Source organism: Schistocerca americana, chromosome 3 (assembly GCF_021461395.2).
Source record: "Schistocerca americana isolate TAMUIC-IGC-003095 chromosome 3, iqSchAmer2.1, whole genome shotgun sequence".
Taxonomy (NCBI): domain Eukaryota; kingdom Metazoa; phylum Arthropoda; class Insecta; order Orthoptera; family Acrididae; genus Schistocerca; species Schistocerca americana.
The window spans coordinates 444,313,914-444,330,630 of NC_060121.1; the positions used below are offsets into that span (position 1 = coordinate 444,313,914).

The window sequence follows — 16,717 nt, forward strand, 5'->3', positions numbered from 1 at the left end:
ACAGGAACATTTGTGAATAGCGATACCACATCCAGGCTGACTAAAACGTCATTTGGACCAAGTCTAATCTGTTTGATTTTCTCTATGAACATCTGGGAGTTTTTGATGTGATGTTTACCACGGCCTGCGGCGCGGGATTAGCCTAGCGGTGCCGGCACGGTAACTCAGCGTGTTTGGTCAGAGGGCTAGCTGCCCTCTCTAATAAAAAAAAAAAAACTGAATTAATGGATCAACAACGAACTGAAATGGGTGTCTTTCGACGTCCGCCCCGAGCAGATACAACGAACGAAAACGAACAAAATGAGATTTAAAAAAAAAGCAGTCTAATGCGCTGCAGTCATGGACTGTGTGGCTGGCCCCGGCGGAGGTTCGAGTCCTCCCTCAGGCATGGGTGTGTGTGTTTGTCCATAGGATAATTTAGGTTAGGTAGTGTGTAAGCTTAGGGACTTATGACCTTAGCAGTTAAGTCCTATAAGATTTCACACACATTTGAATATTTTTTTTATTTTTATTTTATTTTTTTTTATTTTTTTGTTTTTTTTTGTTTTTACATCGGCCGACTATAAGAGTCATCAGCTTTGTTAAGTATTCGGCCAGCGTGTAGGTAGGAGAACCAATTGCACTGACAATAGGTCTCAAAGGAACAATATCCTTGTGGACTACCGACGCACGGATTGGCGTCGCGGCCACTCTGTTTACCGCAAGCCGACGCATACCGATTTATATCTTAATGCGCATAGTTTCCATCAGCCTGTTCAGGAGAAAGCCGTTTCGAACACGTTGGTGTATGGAGGAAAAATTGTTTCTGACGAGGACCACGTGAAGTCCGAAATTAACAATCTGCAGTTTGTTCTCCGAAAGAGTGGCTATGGTGCACGCGCGTAAAGGCAGGGTTTTCCAACAAAAGGAAACGCGAAAATACTGCATATTCACAGGATGAACCAACGATTTCGGCTCTTCCTTTTTTGTGGTGCTTTATCCAGTAAAATAGGAAGAATCCTGGGCAGACGGGGTGTAAGACCGATTTTTCGTCCTCCTAAGAAAATTTAGGAGATGATGCGCCATTTTAAGGACATCCTCGGCCTCAGGTCCCTGGAATTTACAATATCCCCTGTCAGAATTGAAACAGTTATAGTGGTCAGACCATTCGTGCAGTTTCCGACCGCTGTGCAGAACACCAACAGCATATTAAAAATAGAAATCTAGAGAAATCCGCAACTGCGGAGTACAGCCTCACTAACAAACATAAAATTTTGTTTGATGACACAAAAATTTTGTCCTATGCCTCTACATACTGGGATTATGTTATTAAGGAGGCTGTTGAAATAAGAGTATGCGAAGAGAACTTTATTATCTGAGTAGTGCATGGAAACGAGTGCTCGTTGCAGAGAAGCAGCAGAGACATTCCTTGCAGTGTTTACGTTCCCATACAAGCGGTGGCTCCACCAGCTCAGACACTGACACCGTCTGCGACAGCAGTACGTAATCGCCGACCATTCGGAAGCCGACCAAGCAGAAGCGGTCCACGGGCTATATAAGGCCACCAAAGCAGCAGTGAAGACACATCCACGACTACCGCTGCGCCGACTGGGATGCCTACAGGGAATCCATGCCTCACGGGTCGAAAGCCACCCCCTTACCTTTCACAATCCTGCAGACGTCAGCTATGCCTCTTCCTTCCACCAGAAGACCATCACTGATGCTGTGGAGGCCCACATTCCTATCAAACTCATCTACCCTCATTGACCTACACTTCCTCCACAGGCTGTCCTTCTCCGTGAATCCTGCAGGCTCTGCTGCTTCTTCCCCACCACCCTTGAGCAGGATACACTCCTCTGCCACCGGCAATTACAACACATCCGAACCCTCCTCACAGAAAATAACGTCGGTGCTGGTGCCAGACATGTACACGCCTCAACTCCACCCTCCCTGTCAACTCCTCCAAGTACTGGTGTGTTTTCCACCGCTCCACATTACACCCTTCTCCACGACGACTGCCCCTTCCTTGACAACCTCAGTAAGGCTAACCACTTTGCTTCCCATTGCTCCGAGCTCTTCTACATTCCTTACGATCCCCATTTTGATTGGTCCCTCTTCCCCACTGTCCTTGAACGCACTGATACCTCTGTCATTCCACTCGCCCCCAGTTTCCAGTACTACGATCAGTAACCCCCTTCAGATATGAAACTTGTCGTCCGGTCCAAATGCAACACCACCCCTGGTCACGACAGTGTCACATACCTTTACCTCAAGGAATTACGCCCCCCCCCCTCCCCGTCCTTCCTGGCTGCCCTGGCTACCCTGTGCAACATCCTCCTCTCCTCCGGATTTTACCCTAATCTGTGGAAGACTTCCTGTGTCCTGTTGTTCCCTAAACCCAACAAATCCCTCTCTGACACCTCTTCCTATAATACCATCTGCCTAACCTCCGTGTTCAGTAAGGTCTTCGAGTCCATCCTCTTACCCCGTATTCACCACCACCTTAACCAGCACCACCTCCATCCCCTTACCTAGCGTAGCTTCCGGCCCTCCTTATCAACCGACAACCAGCCCCTTAACCTTACCAACATTCTTTCCCTCCAACGTAACTCCCATCACTCTGCTATCTTTGTTTCCCTCAACCTCCAGAATACTTATGACCATATCTGGCATCACCGCAGCACAGATTAAGTTGTTATACCTGTTAGCACCTTAATAGGCGTCACGTTTCAAGTTGTAAACAGTATGTGTCCTTGCATTGGTACTGTGATGTGTACTACTATTACTAGTTCACAGTGCCAATAACCCTTGACAAGGAGAGAGGTGGAACCCATGTGGCGATCACCTGAGAAGCGGACATTGGATCCATTCTACTAACTTTTAGGGGGTAGACAGGTGGATGCCCTCGCCTTGCTTGAGAATGGACACATTGCGAAGATGGTGATGATTGGTTTGTGGGGAGCTCAACTGCGTGGTTATCAGCGCCCGTACAAATCCCCAACCTTTGCGGAGTCCAGTCTCGCCACTTTCATGAATGATGATCAAATGATGGAAACACAAATACCCAGTCATCTCGAGACAGGTGAAAATCCCTGTCCCCGCCGGGAATCGAACCTGGAACCCCGTGCTCGGGAAGCAAAAAAGGAGACCGCGAGACGACGAGCTGTGGACCATTGCGAAGGACCTGGCGGGCAAAAAGAAGTGTGCCAAAACTGATGGGCCCTGCTGTCATTAGAATGGAGTGTCAAGAAAGCGCATGTGAAGGCTTGTGCATTCTTCTGACTCGCATGCACCCATTTTTACGTACCTTAGAAAGAAAGAATGCGTCAACAATACCCACATTCCATAGGCACTGAGAAAGAGCATACACAAAGCGCCAAGAAATCGCACAGGTAGGCGTGTTAAACTAGAGAATTGCAAAAGAAGTCAGAAAAAAGTGTTTTCTGGACAGTAAGGATTTCCTTACAAATGAACGCCAGCAGATTATGAGATGAAGCACAAACATGAGACTGACCAGAATCACTTCTGTTTTACTCGATGACTTTCCGTCAATTACTACAAACTGTGGCCTCTCTGACAGGAAATCACAAATCCAGTCACATAACTGAGAGGATATTCTATAAGCACGCAATTTCACTAGGAGCCGCTTGTGTGGTACAGTGTCAAAGCCTTCCGGTTCAAATGGGTTCAAATAGTTCTGAGCACTATCGGACTTAACATCTGAGGTCATCAGTCCCCTAGAACTTAGAACTACCTAAACCTAACTAACCTAAGGACATCAAACACATCCATGCCCGAAGCAGGATTCGAAAAAAGCCTTCCGGGAAACCAGAAATACGGAACCGATCTGAAATCCCTTGTCAATAGCACCCAACACTTTATGTGAATAAAGAGCTAGTTGTGTTTCACAGGAACGATGTCTTCTAAACCCATGTAGACTGTGTGGCAATAGACCGTTTTCTTAGAGGCAATTCACAATGTTCGAACACAATATATGTTCTAAAATCCTGCTACATATCGACGTTAACGATATGGGCCGGTAATTTAGTGGATTACTCCTACTATATTACTTGAATATTGGTGTGACCTGTGGAACTTTCCAGTCTTTGGGTACGGATCTTTCGTCGAGCGATCGGTTGTATATGATTGGTAAGTATGGAGGTAATGCATCAGCATACTCCGAACTGAACCTAATAGTATGGTTCAAATAGTATGGTTTCGATAGTATGGTTCAAATGGCTCTGAGCACTATGGGACTTAACATCAGAGGTCATCAGTCCTCTAGAACTTAGAACTACTTAAACCTAACTAAACTTAGGACATCATACACATCCATGCCCGAGGCAGGATTCGAACCTGCGACCGTAGCGGTCGCGCGGTTCCAAACTGAAGAGCCTAGAACCGCTCGGCCACGACGGCCGTCTTAGATAGTATCTCCATTGATATCGCGCAGAGAAGGCATTGATTGTTTCTTGACGCTAACATACTTCACATACGACGAGAATCTCTTGGAATTTTCTGCCAAGTTAAGAGACAAAATTTCGTTTTGGAATCTGTTATAAGCATCTCGCATTGAAGTCCGCTCTAAATTTCGAGCTTCTGTAAAAGATCGCCAATCTTGGGGATTTTGCGTCTGTTTAAATTTGGCTTGCTTGTTTCGTTGTTTCTACAACAGTGTTCTAACCCGTTTTCTGTACCAAGGAGGATCAGCTCCGTCATTTATTAATTTATTTGGTATAAATCTCTCAATTGCTGCCGATGCCATTTCTTTAAATTCACGCCACATCTGGTCTACACTTGTATTATTAATTTGGAATGAGTGGAGATTGTCTCTCAGGAAGGCGTCCAGTGAATTTTTGGAGGATTTGGGGATTGCAATATTCAATCGTTGAAACAAATGTAATTAAAAATCAATTTTTATCTATGTACGGTGTAATACGTGTGTTATTATTTTATGGCAGACTGAGGAATGTACAACTTGTATTTCGTCATATCGCAATTTACTACTGTGTGAAAAGTCTTGTAAATTTAACTTTTGTTATCATTTTGTTTATTTTGGTATGGTGAACCAAGTACAAACTCACGCTACCGACAATTATGACTGTTGTTATCTGGCTTCATAATATTAATGTTTACGCGCAACGGAATTTATCTGTCTGTACCAGTTGTCGGGCTGCCTTTATTTACTGAATCTGGCTGCAAGGAAAGTTACCGAAGGCTTTCGAGACACGAAACCCACTGACATTCCTGAGTCATCTTCTTCGTCTGAAGAAGAGTTCTGTCCGTTGGATTACAGCGTTCCTTCCTTGAAATAATTTCGTTTGACAACGATGTTATGAAATGAGAGAAATCTGCACTCTTTGGTTTTGTATTATTAATTATTATTTTCGCTGTTGTGCTGCCAGCCAGTGTAGCCTAGCGGTTCTAGGCGCTTCAGTGTAGAACCGCGCGACTGCTACGATCGCAGGTTCGAACCCTGCCTCGGGCATGGATGTGTGTGATGTCCTTAGGTTAGTTAGGTTCAAGTAGCTCTAAGTTCTACGGGACTGATGACCTCAGATGTTAAGTCCCATAGTGCTCAGAGCCATTTGAACCATTGAGCTGTTATGTTAAGACGTCAATTGTCATCTTAGCTGTTATTACTTACTGGACACCCTATGCTCAACATGTTGCACTCTGTCATAATGGAACTTGGGGGTGAACTGTTATATTCAATATTCCAAACTTTCTTCCACACTTCGTATTATGAACACAATTATCCCACTATTTCTTCACGTAATTAGATATCATTGTTCCCTTTCTTGTCTCTGTTGCCGTCTACTCTCAGTGCCCTTGCTTGGAGTCACCTCCAGGGGCGCATCCTTTCGGCTGACGCCCTACTGTAGCGTATCTACGTCATTTGCGACGATTGCCACGTACTGCATCGTATGTCCTCACGTGATTTAACTATGAGAGCAATACCCTTTTAACAGTTTCGTTTTCTGTGCGGTGCTTGCTTCAAACTGCTACATGTCCTGAGTTTTAAGTTTAAAGTTACTTTACCTGTACAGCTCAGTCAAATCAAACCGAGAAAGATGGAAAAAAGGAAGTAAACTTTACTAATTCAGAAGTACCCGCCATAACTGTTAATACATTTTTCCCACAGTGGAACAAGATAGTCATTGCCTTCATGGGAAAGTGAGGTTTCTTATGGATAGATGGTTGCAAGAGGTGTGGACTTCTTCTTACGAAGAAAATCGAGGCACAGAATGTCCAGAATGTCTTCCTTCACTACTCCCGAGGTATGAAAATTGCATGGGGGGGGGAGGTCGAGACGGTATGGAAGATGTGTTACGGCTTCCCATCGAAACTCCTGCAGCGTACTCGAAACAGTCTTGGTACATGTGGGCCCCTGTCATTCACTGGGAAACCCTCACACCCTTAGGAGGCTGTGGCCACCCCTTCTGAATAGCACGTTGCAAAACATCCCAGATACGCTCAATAATGTTTTGTCTGGGGAGTTTGATGGCCATCGGAAATGCGTTCCTGGAGACACTCTGCAGCAGTTCTGGAGGTGTGGGTTGTCGTATTGTCCTGCTGGAATTGCCCTAGTCCGTCGGAATGCACAGTGGACATGAATTGGATGCAGTTGATCAGACGGGATGCTTACGTACGTGTCACGTATCATAGTCGTATCTAGACGTATCAGGTGTCCCATATCACGCCAACTGCACACGCTCCACACCATTACAGTCCCCTGCTGACATACCTTCGGCTTCGAAAGCCCATATCGATGATGTTCCGTTGAATGGTTCGCACGCTGACACTTGTTGATAGCGCGGCACTGAAGTCTGCAGCAGTTTCCGGAATAATTGCACTTCTGTCACGTTGAATGAGTCTCTTCAGTAGTCGTTGGTCCTGTTCTTGCTGGATTTTCTTTCGACCGCAGCGATGTCGGAGATCCGATGTTTTCCGGTTTCCTGATATTCACGGTACACTCGTGAAATAGTCGCACGGGAAAATTCCCACTTCATCGCTTCCTCGGACATGCTGTGTCCCAGTGCTCGTGCGCCGACTGTAACACCATGTTCAAACTCACTTAAATCTTGATGACCTGCAGTTATGGCAGCAGTAACCGATGTAACAACTGCGCCAGACACTTGTTGTCTTATAGAGGTGTTGCCGACCGCAGCGCCGTATTCTGCCTGTTTACATATCACTGTATTTGAAGACGCATACCTATACGAGTCTCTTTGGCGCTTCAGTGTGTTTGGGAGCCCCTGGTGACGCCAGCCGCGCCCTCTGTGCCGCAGGTGCCATCATCTTCGGCTCGGACCAGGAAGTGGCGGGTGTGATGCGAGCGGTGCGGCGCTGCAACGCGACCGGGTCCTTCTCGTGGATCGGCTCGGATGGCTGGAGCGCTCGCTCGCTCGTATCGGACGGCAACGAGCTGGAGGTGGAAGGCACGCTGTCCGTGCAACCGCAGGCCAATCCCGTGCAGGGCTTCCACGACTACTTCCTGTCGCTCACCGTCGAGAACAACCGCCGCAACCCCTGGTTTGTCGGTAAGTAGCCGCCGCTCTCCGAGCGCTGCGCAGCTGTTTAGCATGATACGTCGATGAGCCAAAAGTTCAAGACAACAGTTAAAAAACTCTATTAAAAATAGCTCTATGTAAAGGATATTGCAAGGTTTGATATTAACAATAAAAAGATTTTAAACTTGTTATATCAATAAGGAAACAATTCAAAAAAAAAAAAAAACTTTAAGTAGCTAGCTTGTACTAAGCAAAAATAGTTGTCTCTCACCAGTTACATAACTGATATTTGTTACAAGATAAATGTGCATCAGCCACCACACAAACTTTCACATTAAAGGCAGTTCCCAAAAAAAAAATTCCATACCTCGGTGAGGGAGTGACACGTGTAAAGGGGCCCAAATCACAATAGGTGCAATAGTTACTGGTGGTTTACAGGGCCACAGCAAATCAGCCCCAAAACTTCCATTACAAGCCGCCACCTCCCCGAGTTACCCAAAACCACAATATGTAGCTAGGTTGGTGCCTGCACAGACTCCGAACCACAGAGACCCGCGACACCGACCCTAAATCACCCAATCGAGGTGTGAATGAAAACGGCCCGACCAATAAGCAATTACCAGATTCCCGCGGACAGGCAAACGAAAACTGTGGTAGGACGACCCCAACAAAACCACTGGTGAAGAAACTCATACACTTCACTAGAACTTAATAACCTTCTCTGTTACATAAAAACAGTACTCAACTTCTCACACTCCACCCCAGCGCCGGGAACACGTCGCACTTCCAAATGCTCGTAAGAGCCAACCGCTTCCAGTGGTTTAAACGGCCGATAAGAGAACATACGGTCCCACGCACTGATCTCCTGCATCACGGCTTCTAAGCTTCGTAAGCCAAGTACATGCGGGTAAGGCAGACTTAGCCCCTGACAGCCAAGAGGTCGGCCAAAGCACGTGGCGAGCAGTTGACGACCTCCAACAGCAGGGCCCCTCTCGCGCCACCACCTCTCTCGGTCACCGCCCAGTACGTACTCCTAGATCGTCACGCGACCGTACACTTGCTCCACCTCCCGCCAGAGGGCGCTAGCGATCCAAACAACGCGCCAAACCGAAAGCGCCACCGCAAACACTAGACGCGAAGCGAAAGCACTCCGCCTGGCGCGCTTTTCGAAGAGCCGCACACAACTACGGCTCATAAAGGGTGTTAAAAATGCCAAATAGTTTGGGAAATAGTAGTAAACATCCGATCAAGGAAAAAATTCCAATAAACATGGGTTCGGGAAAGCATACTTCCTGTAAACTTGTTCATAATGGCTGAAGACGGTTGGTTGTGGATATACCGTCTTCGTGGCAGGTAGTATAACCGTAATAGGTGACAGTTATTGAACTATGTTAAAAAAACCTAAATTAGTTACAAACTGCGGCGTGCACACACGTTGTTCAACATGTAAACATCACTACAGATACTCGGATTTAGGTTATGTCATATTCGATATGCCTGCCATCATTGACGATGATGTCGTGCAGGCGAATAGCGAAATTTTGAGTGACCCGCTGAAATGTCGAAATATCGGTACTGTCGACGACGTGCTGAATGCCTGTTTTCAGCTCAGCAATGGTTTCAGGGTTATTGCTGATCACCTTGTCTTTAATGTAGCCCCACAAAAAGAAGTGAAATCTGGCTTCACAAGATGAGCGGATCAGGTTATGGTTGTGGAGATGGCTGTAATCAGTTACTGTTAGTTGCACAAAACACACAAACTTTATTTTCCTAAGAGCCTCTTAATTACACATTGCCCTAAAAGGATCAAATTAAAACAATACGTCTGAAGGTCTAGATAAGAAAACTTACAATATCTCCTGGGCTGAAGGCCCGAAACCACACCAAAAACAAGAACAGCGAAAGGCATGAACACAAGTTATAAAAATTTCTTTAAAGAATACACGGGACTGAAGGCCTTACATAAGAAAAAAAAGATTTCACGTAAATACTCGGCTGAAGAGCACACACAAGACATTGAACAACTCAGGGCATAGGGCCTGGATAACAAGAATTTCAGATAGAGCAATTTTTTAAAAAGGTTAGTTTTAAACAAATCAATTTTCAAAAGTTTAATTTAAGACGACTGAAGGCCTTATCTTAAAAATATTTCACGTAAAAGCTCGGTTGAAAACCACACACTGGACATTGAACAACTCAGGGTTTAAGGCCCGGATAACAAGGACTTCAGATAGAACAAACCTTCAAAATTTAGTTTTTAAACAAATCAATCTATAATTTAAATTTAAGTCGGCTGAAGGCCTTATTTTAAAACTAAAACAAACTAAATTAATAGACGGCTGTAGGCCTCAAACAGTACATCAGACCAAAATGAAAATCACAGTCTAAAACCAACAGGACAGTGGTGTTCAGAAGTGTTCCAAGGGTCGGCCTGAGGAGGTATCTCTAACGTAAGGTGAGGTGAGACAGTCAGCCAAGGTTAAATACTCGGATGGCGACCCGACCCAGGGACGGCTGAAGGACCGACCAACAACCTAATCAACTCCCTTCTGCCCGACCAACGGTACGACAACGGAAAATATCAGCCGAGGACGAAGATACCAGGCACATTGTCTTCAAAATTGGCATTTAAAAACAGCCAAGGCACAATAACCACTCTTAAGAAAAAAAAATGTGAACAAACAACTAAAAGGCTGTCGAACTACACACTATGCCAGACAACATCAACACAGCGAGGAAAACACACTGCCAGAAAACTACAGTAACGACCAGGGCAGGTAACTGGGGCGTTAACGGCCACAAGGCAGAAAATACTGCTGATGTACTTCACTAATAAGTGACAACCAGTTTAATAGCTGAAGACCATACAGGAAGACGGCTGCAAAATTGCGCCGACTCCAACACACCATACGGTGCTGCTAGCCGGAACAGCCCAGGAAGCAACAACCGGCAATGAACGAAGAGATGTCACAGCAGTTGAGGTTTCGTAAAAGGTTAACTGATCATTCCATGTCCAGGTTCGGTGGGCAACGAACATTGTAGCTCGTGCAGCTAGCGCCTCACAAACTGACCATGTGTGCACACCGCCAGCGGTCCCGGACTGACCTCTCACCACGGAGACTTCCTCGCTGCTCTGTCCCAACAGATCAACTATCACACACACCACCACATGGAAATAAAGCAGTCACACCAAAGATTGTACAGCAGTACTAGTCTCGATAAGCGCTGCTGCTGCCACTGATGGAGGCAAGTCAGCAACTCGTTATGGTAGTAACTCAGGGAGAAATAAGATGCTACTCAATTGCGACAAACTGCCAGAGAACAAACGGCTTCAACGCGAGCCAGCCACGGCTCAGCATGTGTTCAGATCGGGAGAGTATGATGGTTCAAATGGCTCTGAGCACTATGAGACTTAACTTCTAAGGTCATCAGTCCCCTAGAACTTAGAACTACTTAAACCTAACTGACCTAAGGACATCACACACATCCATGCGCGAGGCAGGATTCGAACCTGCGATGTAGCGGTCGCGCGGTTCCAGACTGTAGCGCCTAGAACCGCTCGGCCACCCTGGCCGGCAGAATATGATGGCCAATCGAGACCCATGCCATTGGCCACTGGGTACCCCAGAGACAGTATGCAGACCCCTAGCTGCTCCTCCAAGACATCAAACACTCTCCTGCTTCGATGGGGTCGAGCTCCATCTTGCATGAACCACACCTTGTTGAAACCACGGTCACTTTGGATAATGGGGAAACTTTCACGCGCCGTTCGGTAATGACCATGCCATCGAGGAATAGCGCACCGATTATTCCGTGATTGAACATTGCACACCACACAGTCACCGGTTGAGGGTGAGGAGACATCTCGATCACGAAATGCGGGTTCTCTATCCCCCAAGTGTGCCAGTTTTGCTTATTGACGAACCGTCCAAATGAAAGTGGGCTTCGTTGCCAAACCAAACCATATTTACGTGTTAATTCCCGTCATCATGCCCCACAGCCAACCATGCAGTTTGAACGTCCTAACGCAAACCGTTCAGAAGTTACGGCGATTTTATTTCATGTAGTTCAATAATTGTCACCCTGTAGGTGAAACAAATACTGTATGGAAACAGTTGTTGTCCTGTGGTGATTCGTCAACCGGGTTTACTACTGTACATGTCTCACTGCTGCCATGAGCAACAGAGCGGCTCACTGCGAGTAATGGAAGGAGAAGGGGGAGTGGAGAGGAGGGGAGGAGGAATCGGATTGGTTGGTTAAGTTTTTGGTGGGGAGGGAGGGCGACAGGAACCAAATAGCGAGGTCGTCAGTCCCATCTGATTAGGTAAGGATAGGGAAGAAAGTGGGGCATGCCCTTTCAGAGGAACCCTCCCAGTGTTTGCCTGATGTGATTTAGTGATATCACGGAAAAATTAAATCAGAATGGCCAGACGCGGGTTTGAACCGTCCTTCTCCAGAATGCGAGTCCAGTGCTAACCAATGCCCCACCTCGCTCGGTGAGGAATCTGAACAAGGCAATTCGGCTCGATTAACTGTTGTCACCGAGTCTGTTCTGCTGCCGCAGAAAAGTGATACAGAGATGTACCGCTTCACGGCGGCTAATTAATGCCTCTCGTAGTAAATCTATTACCGAAAACTTTTGCACTGATGAGAAATTGCTATGAAACGAAACATAACATTTCTTTTACTTGTTGAGGCAAAGAACATGAGGCATCGATGTACGAAACAAGATGTTTGTTGTTTGAGCTTTATGATGAATGTCGTTTTCACACAAATTTAAATTTCCATTAAAATGTGTTTTGTGACTATTTTATTCACTCGTTAAACATGTCAATAAATAATACTTATTTTGCTTTTCACTAAAGCATCGATGTCTGGTGTCACTTTCTGAGCACTGCTAATTCTGAGGCGATCTTTTAAACTGAAGTCTCCCAGTGAGCTTCTTTACGTCGATATCGTTCTCTTCATTGCGGAAAAAAAAAGTTGCTCGCACAGATATGAAGGTCGAGAAACCGAAAAAATCTTAGCTGAATAATTGTATTGAAAAAAGTTTTTATACGATCACAAGACTTACTTCACTATGAGACCGATCAATTAACTGCTCTTTAAGTTCTAACTATAGTTAAACAACCTGCACTGAAGTGTTGTAAATTGATTCTGGAGTGTACGACCTTCGCTTTGATGTATCTAACCCGGTCATAATCCTGCTTTTCACCGATTTTGAAAGAGGTATTCTCCACTTTAAGCACTCTCCCATCAAGTACATAAGACTGCGTTTGAAACAACAACTAGCTTCGCACACTGTCATTCAGAAGACAGCGCACGGTTTTCTATTTCCCTGCGCTACATAACGGCTTCTGACAGCCACATTTTGCCGCGAGCACTCACTGCTCACGTTACGAGCTATCTCCTGAGCAGATCTGCTCTAACGTACCCATCAGTCTGAGCATTGTGCAGTCAACAGGCAGTTGCGTTGTTCGCGTTATGTTGTAGGTACTGTAGTTTTAGTTTTTTAATATGTGTTATTGTGCAGTAAAATACTTGCAGCGCGGCGTATTTATCGTAGAGTCACTATTTAGTACTTACAAAAATGACTTAATTGTTTTGTTTTCTGTTACTGTGATGTACTGTTCTGTACACGAATGGTTGATTACATTCCACATGTTACTGATAGGGGCATACTCCAGAAGTGAAATGGCAGACATGATTTTCTGCTAGGAATTAGCAACCGGGAGTAATCGGCGTGCCCGTGTCCTCTACTCGGAAAAATACATCAAGTCGCAAGGAACCATCTGATAAACTGTTCGGCAGAATTATTCAGTTTTTTAAGAACACAGGTGTGACACGCGCACCTCCCGCCAATTTTTAACAATGGCCTAATCAGTCTTACACCAAAGAATTAAATATTATATGCGGAGATAGGAAATCACGGGAACAACTGAAACAGCTCATCATTTCACTACAATTTGCGTTTATTGTAAAACTTGATAACAGACCAAGGAAATGTCACGTGATACATTTGACAGATAATAGCACTAGAACCATAATAAACACCTGATTCAGTTTTCTGCATTTTAGTTAAGGTTCAACAGGCGAACACAATTTAAGATCTCCCATAACTATAAATAGGCGCTTAGGCGCGTTAAAGAACAGGGTATGAAACAGTCACTTATAACATCAAGGCAGGCAAATAAAGGGAAAATAATTAGCAAGTTTACGCATCGACTAGAACATTGAGGTGAATAACACGAAAGTGCATTGCCCACAACACCTTACGGCGACAGTTAACCTCCAATAAGTTCCTTTCTTTACAATATGACATTAAGTACAGCTCAATAGTAATAAAAACATTTAGATCCCACAGCTCGATTAAAAACTGGTGGAAAAACACTAAATTGGAAATTGACAGATCTATACTCAAAGGAGCCGCACGCCGTCTAAACACCATAAAAACGGCAACTTAATGGCTACCTGGAGCAACAAAACTTAGCATGCTTATAGATTGACTAGAATAAAGGTATAAATAACACATACACGGCTTCTGAGGCCGGCCGGTGTGGCCGTGCGGTTAGAGGCGCTTCAGTCTGGAACCGCGTGACCGCTACGGTCGCAGGTTCGAATCCTGCCTCGGGCATGGATGTGTGTGATGTCCTTAGGTTAGTTAGGTTTAAGTAGTTCTAAGTTCTAGGGGACTGATGACCACAGATGTTAAGTCCCATAGTGCTCAGAGCCATTTGAACGGCTTCTGACGGCCGACAAACTGTATTGGGCTATTGAGCAGTGATTAATTTAAGCTAGCCACAACAGACGCTAGCCACGTTAGCGGCGTATTTAAAGACAAGCATCGAGCAAGAACTCTGGTCAGAAGGTAATGGAACCGGTACTAATTTACAACTAACTACAGCATTGAAATCAACTGATGACAGGTTGACCATTACCGATATCGCGTACAGTGGACAGTCAATAGACTGAACACTCAGCTGAAACCCAAGTGTAATGCTGAGGGGCGAAACGCCCAGCCCAAAGCATGCTTAGCCCAAACACCTAGTTTGAGAAAAAAACAACCATGAAACAACAGAATGATATTGCAGCTTGCAGTACAAATTCCAGAGCCCGAATATAGCCTTAACCAGAGGTAGGACTAAAGCACACTAGTTTCTCGCTCAATTAAAGTTTCCAAAACAACCAAAACTAGCAGGATTCCCTTACACGGCAGACGTGCCAACACTTCCGTTCATACCCCAGTATCAACTAGCGCAACATAAATCATTGACATTTCAGATAATATTTTAAAACAAGATACCTAAATACCTTTGTTTACCACAAGCCTTAATTAGTTAACAGGTTAGGCTCTGTTATTGATGCCACGCAAACAGATAGCAAGTTAAGGTCTACAATTCTGCTTTGCCATTTAATACGCGTCGTGACGAGGAAAGAAAGAATTCAGCTAATTAACTGAAAGTCACTACTTGGATTCAGTATTTGACGATGTGCTTAAAATCAACGGGCAAAGGTGAGAGTCAAGTTTACACTCGCAAGCAGCACACGTAGAACACGAGCATAAGGTGAGCATTAAATAAACTGCTCCTTGTTCAATCATTTACACACCGACGAAACAATCTTCGCCGAATTACTGCAGACGTCGGAATCCCCAGTTGCTCGCAAATGACGTAAATAATGGTCAAAACGTCTTACTTTAAGTGCGATGACACCCGCAGGACAGGAGTTTCGATGGACAACCGGGCCTCATCCCCTTCGATCCACCTGCGGCTAAGACAGTAACATTGGCTCCTATCACGGCTTCAGCGATGCACCACACCTGACACGAGTCACTCCAAACCATCAACAAAAACGGCGGGGCCTCCTGAACGCTCTCAGACGTCCACAATCAGAGTTCCTCCTCCCAACCGACGCTCTCCCGCAAACACGGCAGGCAGCCGGACGCAGCAACGCCACAGTGCCCTTTGGCTTGGGTAAGAAAACAGCAGAGGGCGAAGCGGGAATTTCAAAAGGAACGCGCTACAGACAAGGAGGAAACGCAGAGAACCAACCGTGACATTTCGTCACAGTTCAACAGGTTTTCTAGCACCCCACAAGGTGGACGGCCTCGGCAATCCACATATCTCCGATTTAGGAACGTTTGCTATATTTACTGACTGACCGAAGGAACTGGAACTAGTGTGCGGCAATCGGCAGCAGCAGAAGTCGTGGGTCATCCTGTTGTCTACGTGGTATTACACCAGCAGTTCCTCTATCTATGCCATCTTCAACGCGTCCAGGTCCTGAGATCAGACCACCGTAGCAGATTGCAGTTCTATCAGAGGCACTTGCAGAAGTGTGTTTTCGTCGAAAATTTTAATTAACTGTAAGACAGGATTCACTAGAGACTGCAGTCTGAGTATTCATAACCGGCATGTGTGGGGTGACGAAAATCCCTACAACAAACCTGAAAAATAGTACAGCGAGTATTTCAGTTGATACGGCACTAGCTCAATTGTACATTTCGGAATGTCCAGTTTTGGTTGAAGAGCGGTTCTATATTCAATAGGCAGCAACATTTTATTTTTACCGGGCGATGTTTCGATGCGTACAGGAATGTACAGAAGAAGTACAGGTAACAGACAGGCGAAAACTACCCTAACGTTCCTCGAACTTATCGATTACGAGCAAAAGTAAAGTACCGATAGCTCCGTGAATTTTGAATTAGGTGCAAAATGGTACATAACGTTCCGATCCCTTTTCCGTACAAATCTAAGTGTGAACCTGTAATCCACTGAATTATTTTAGTCGGTTGTTGAGAGATATTTATGAGTATTTTAGCATAAGGGACCTATTGTCTCCGATGGCTCGTCACGATTTATTCAGTCTGCTCCCCTAATTGCCTTTGTTTCTGTAATAAGGCATTTAAAACACTGAAATACTCTGTAAGATGTCATCTTCATTACCCTGTAAGTACCGGTTTTTCCTTAGTGCCCATGTACACACGCCAAAGCGGAGTATTATGGTGTGGTTGCCTTCACTGCAGCAGCAACTCAAGAAGAGAACACGGCAAGTACCTTCGCTCAATTTCCCAGAAACTTCGTTCAGTGGAATAAGTGTCAAAATAAAGGAATACGTATCTCGGCTTATCCGTAGATACTCGACCATTCCTGAGAAAACGACGGTCAAAATTTTTGAGATATGTCTAAAGTACTTTTGTGCCTTTCGCCGCGTGATCACGAAAT

The 16,717-nt window shown here is 45.2% G+C and overlaps 1 protein-coding gene across 1 annotated transcript in view; it reads left to right on the plus strand.

Annotated features, from left to right (window-relative positions):
* LOC124606783 (metabotropic glutamate receptor 4-like) overlaps nucleotides 1–16,717 on the plus strand; it is a gene marked incomplete at its 3' end in the record, with an annotated part of 1,427,722 nt that overhangs the window by 1,124,220 nt on the left and 286,785 nt on the right. The window contains exon 5 of the mRNA XM_047138846.1: nucleotides 7,272–7,523. Within this exon, the coding sequence (XP_046994802.1) occupies nucleotides 7,272–7,523 (252 nt within the window). The remainder of the gene's footprint in view (nucleotides 1–7,271; nucleotides 7,524–16,717) is intronic.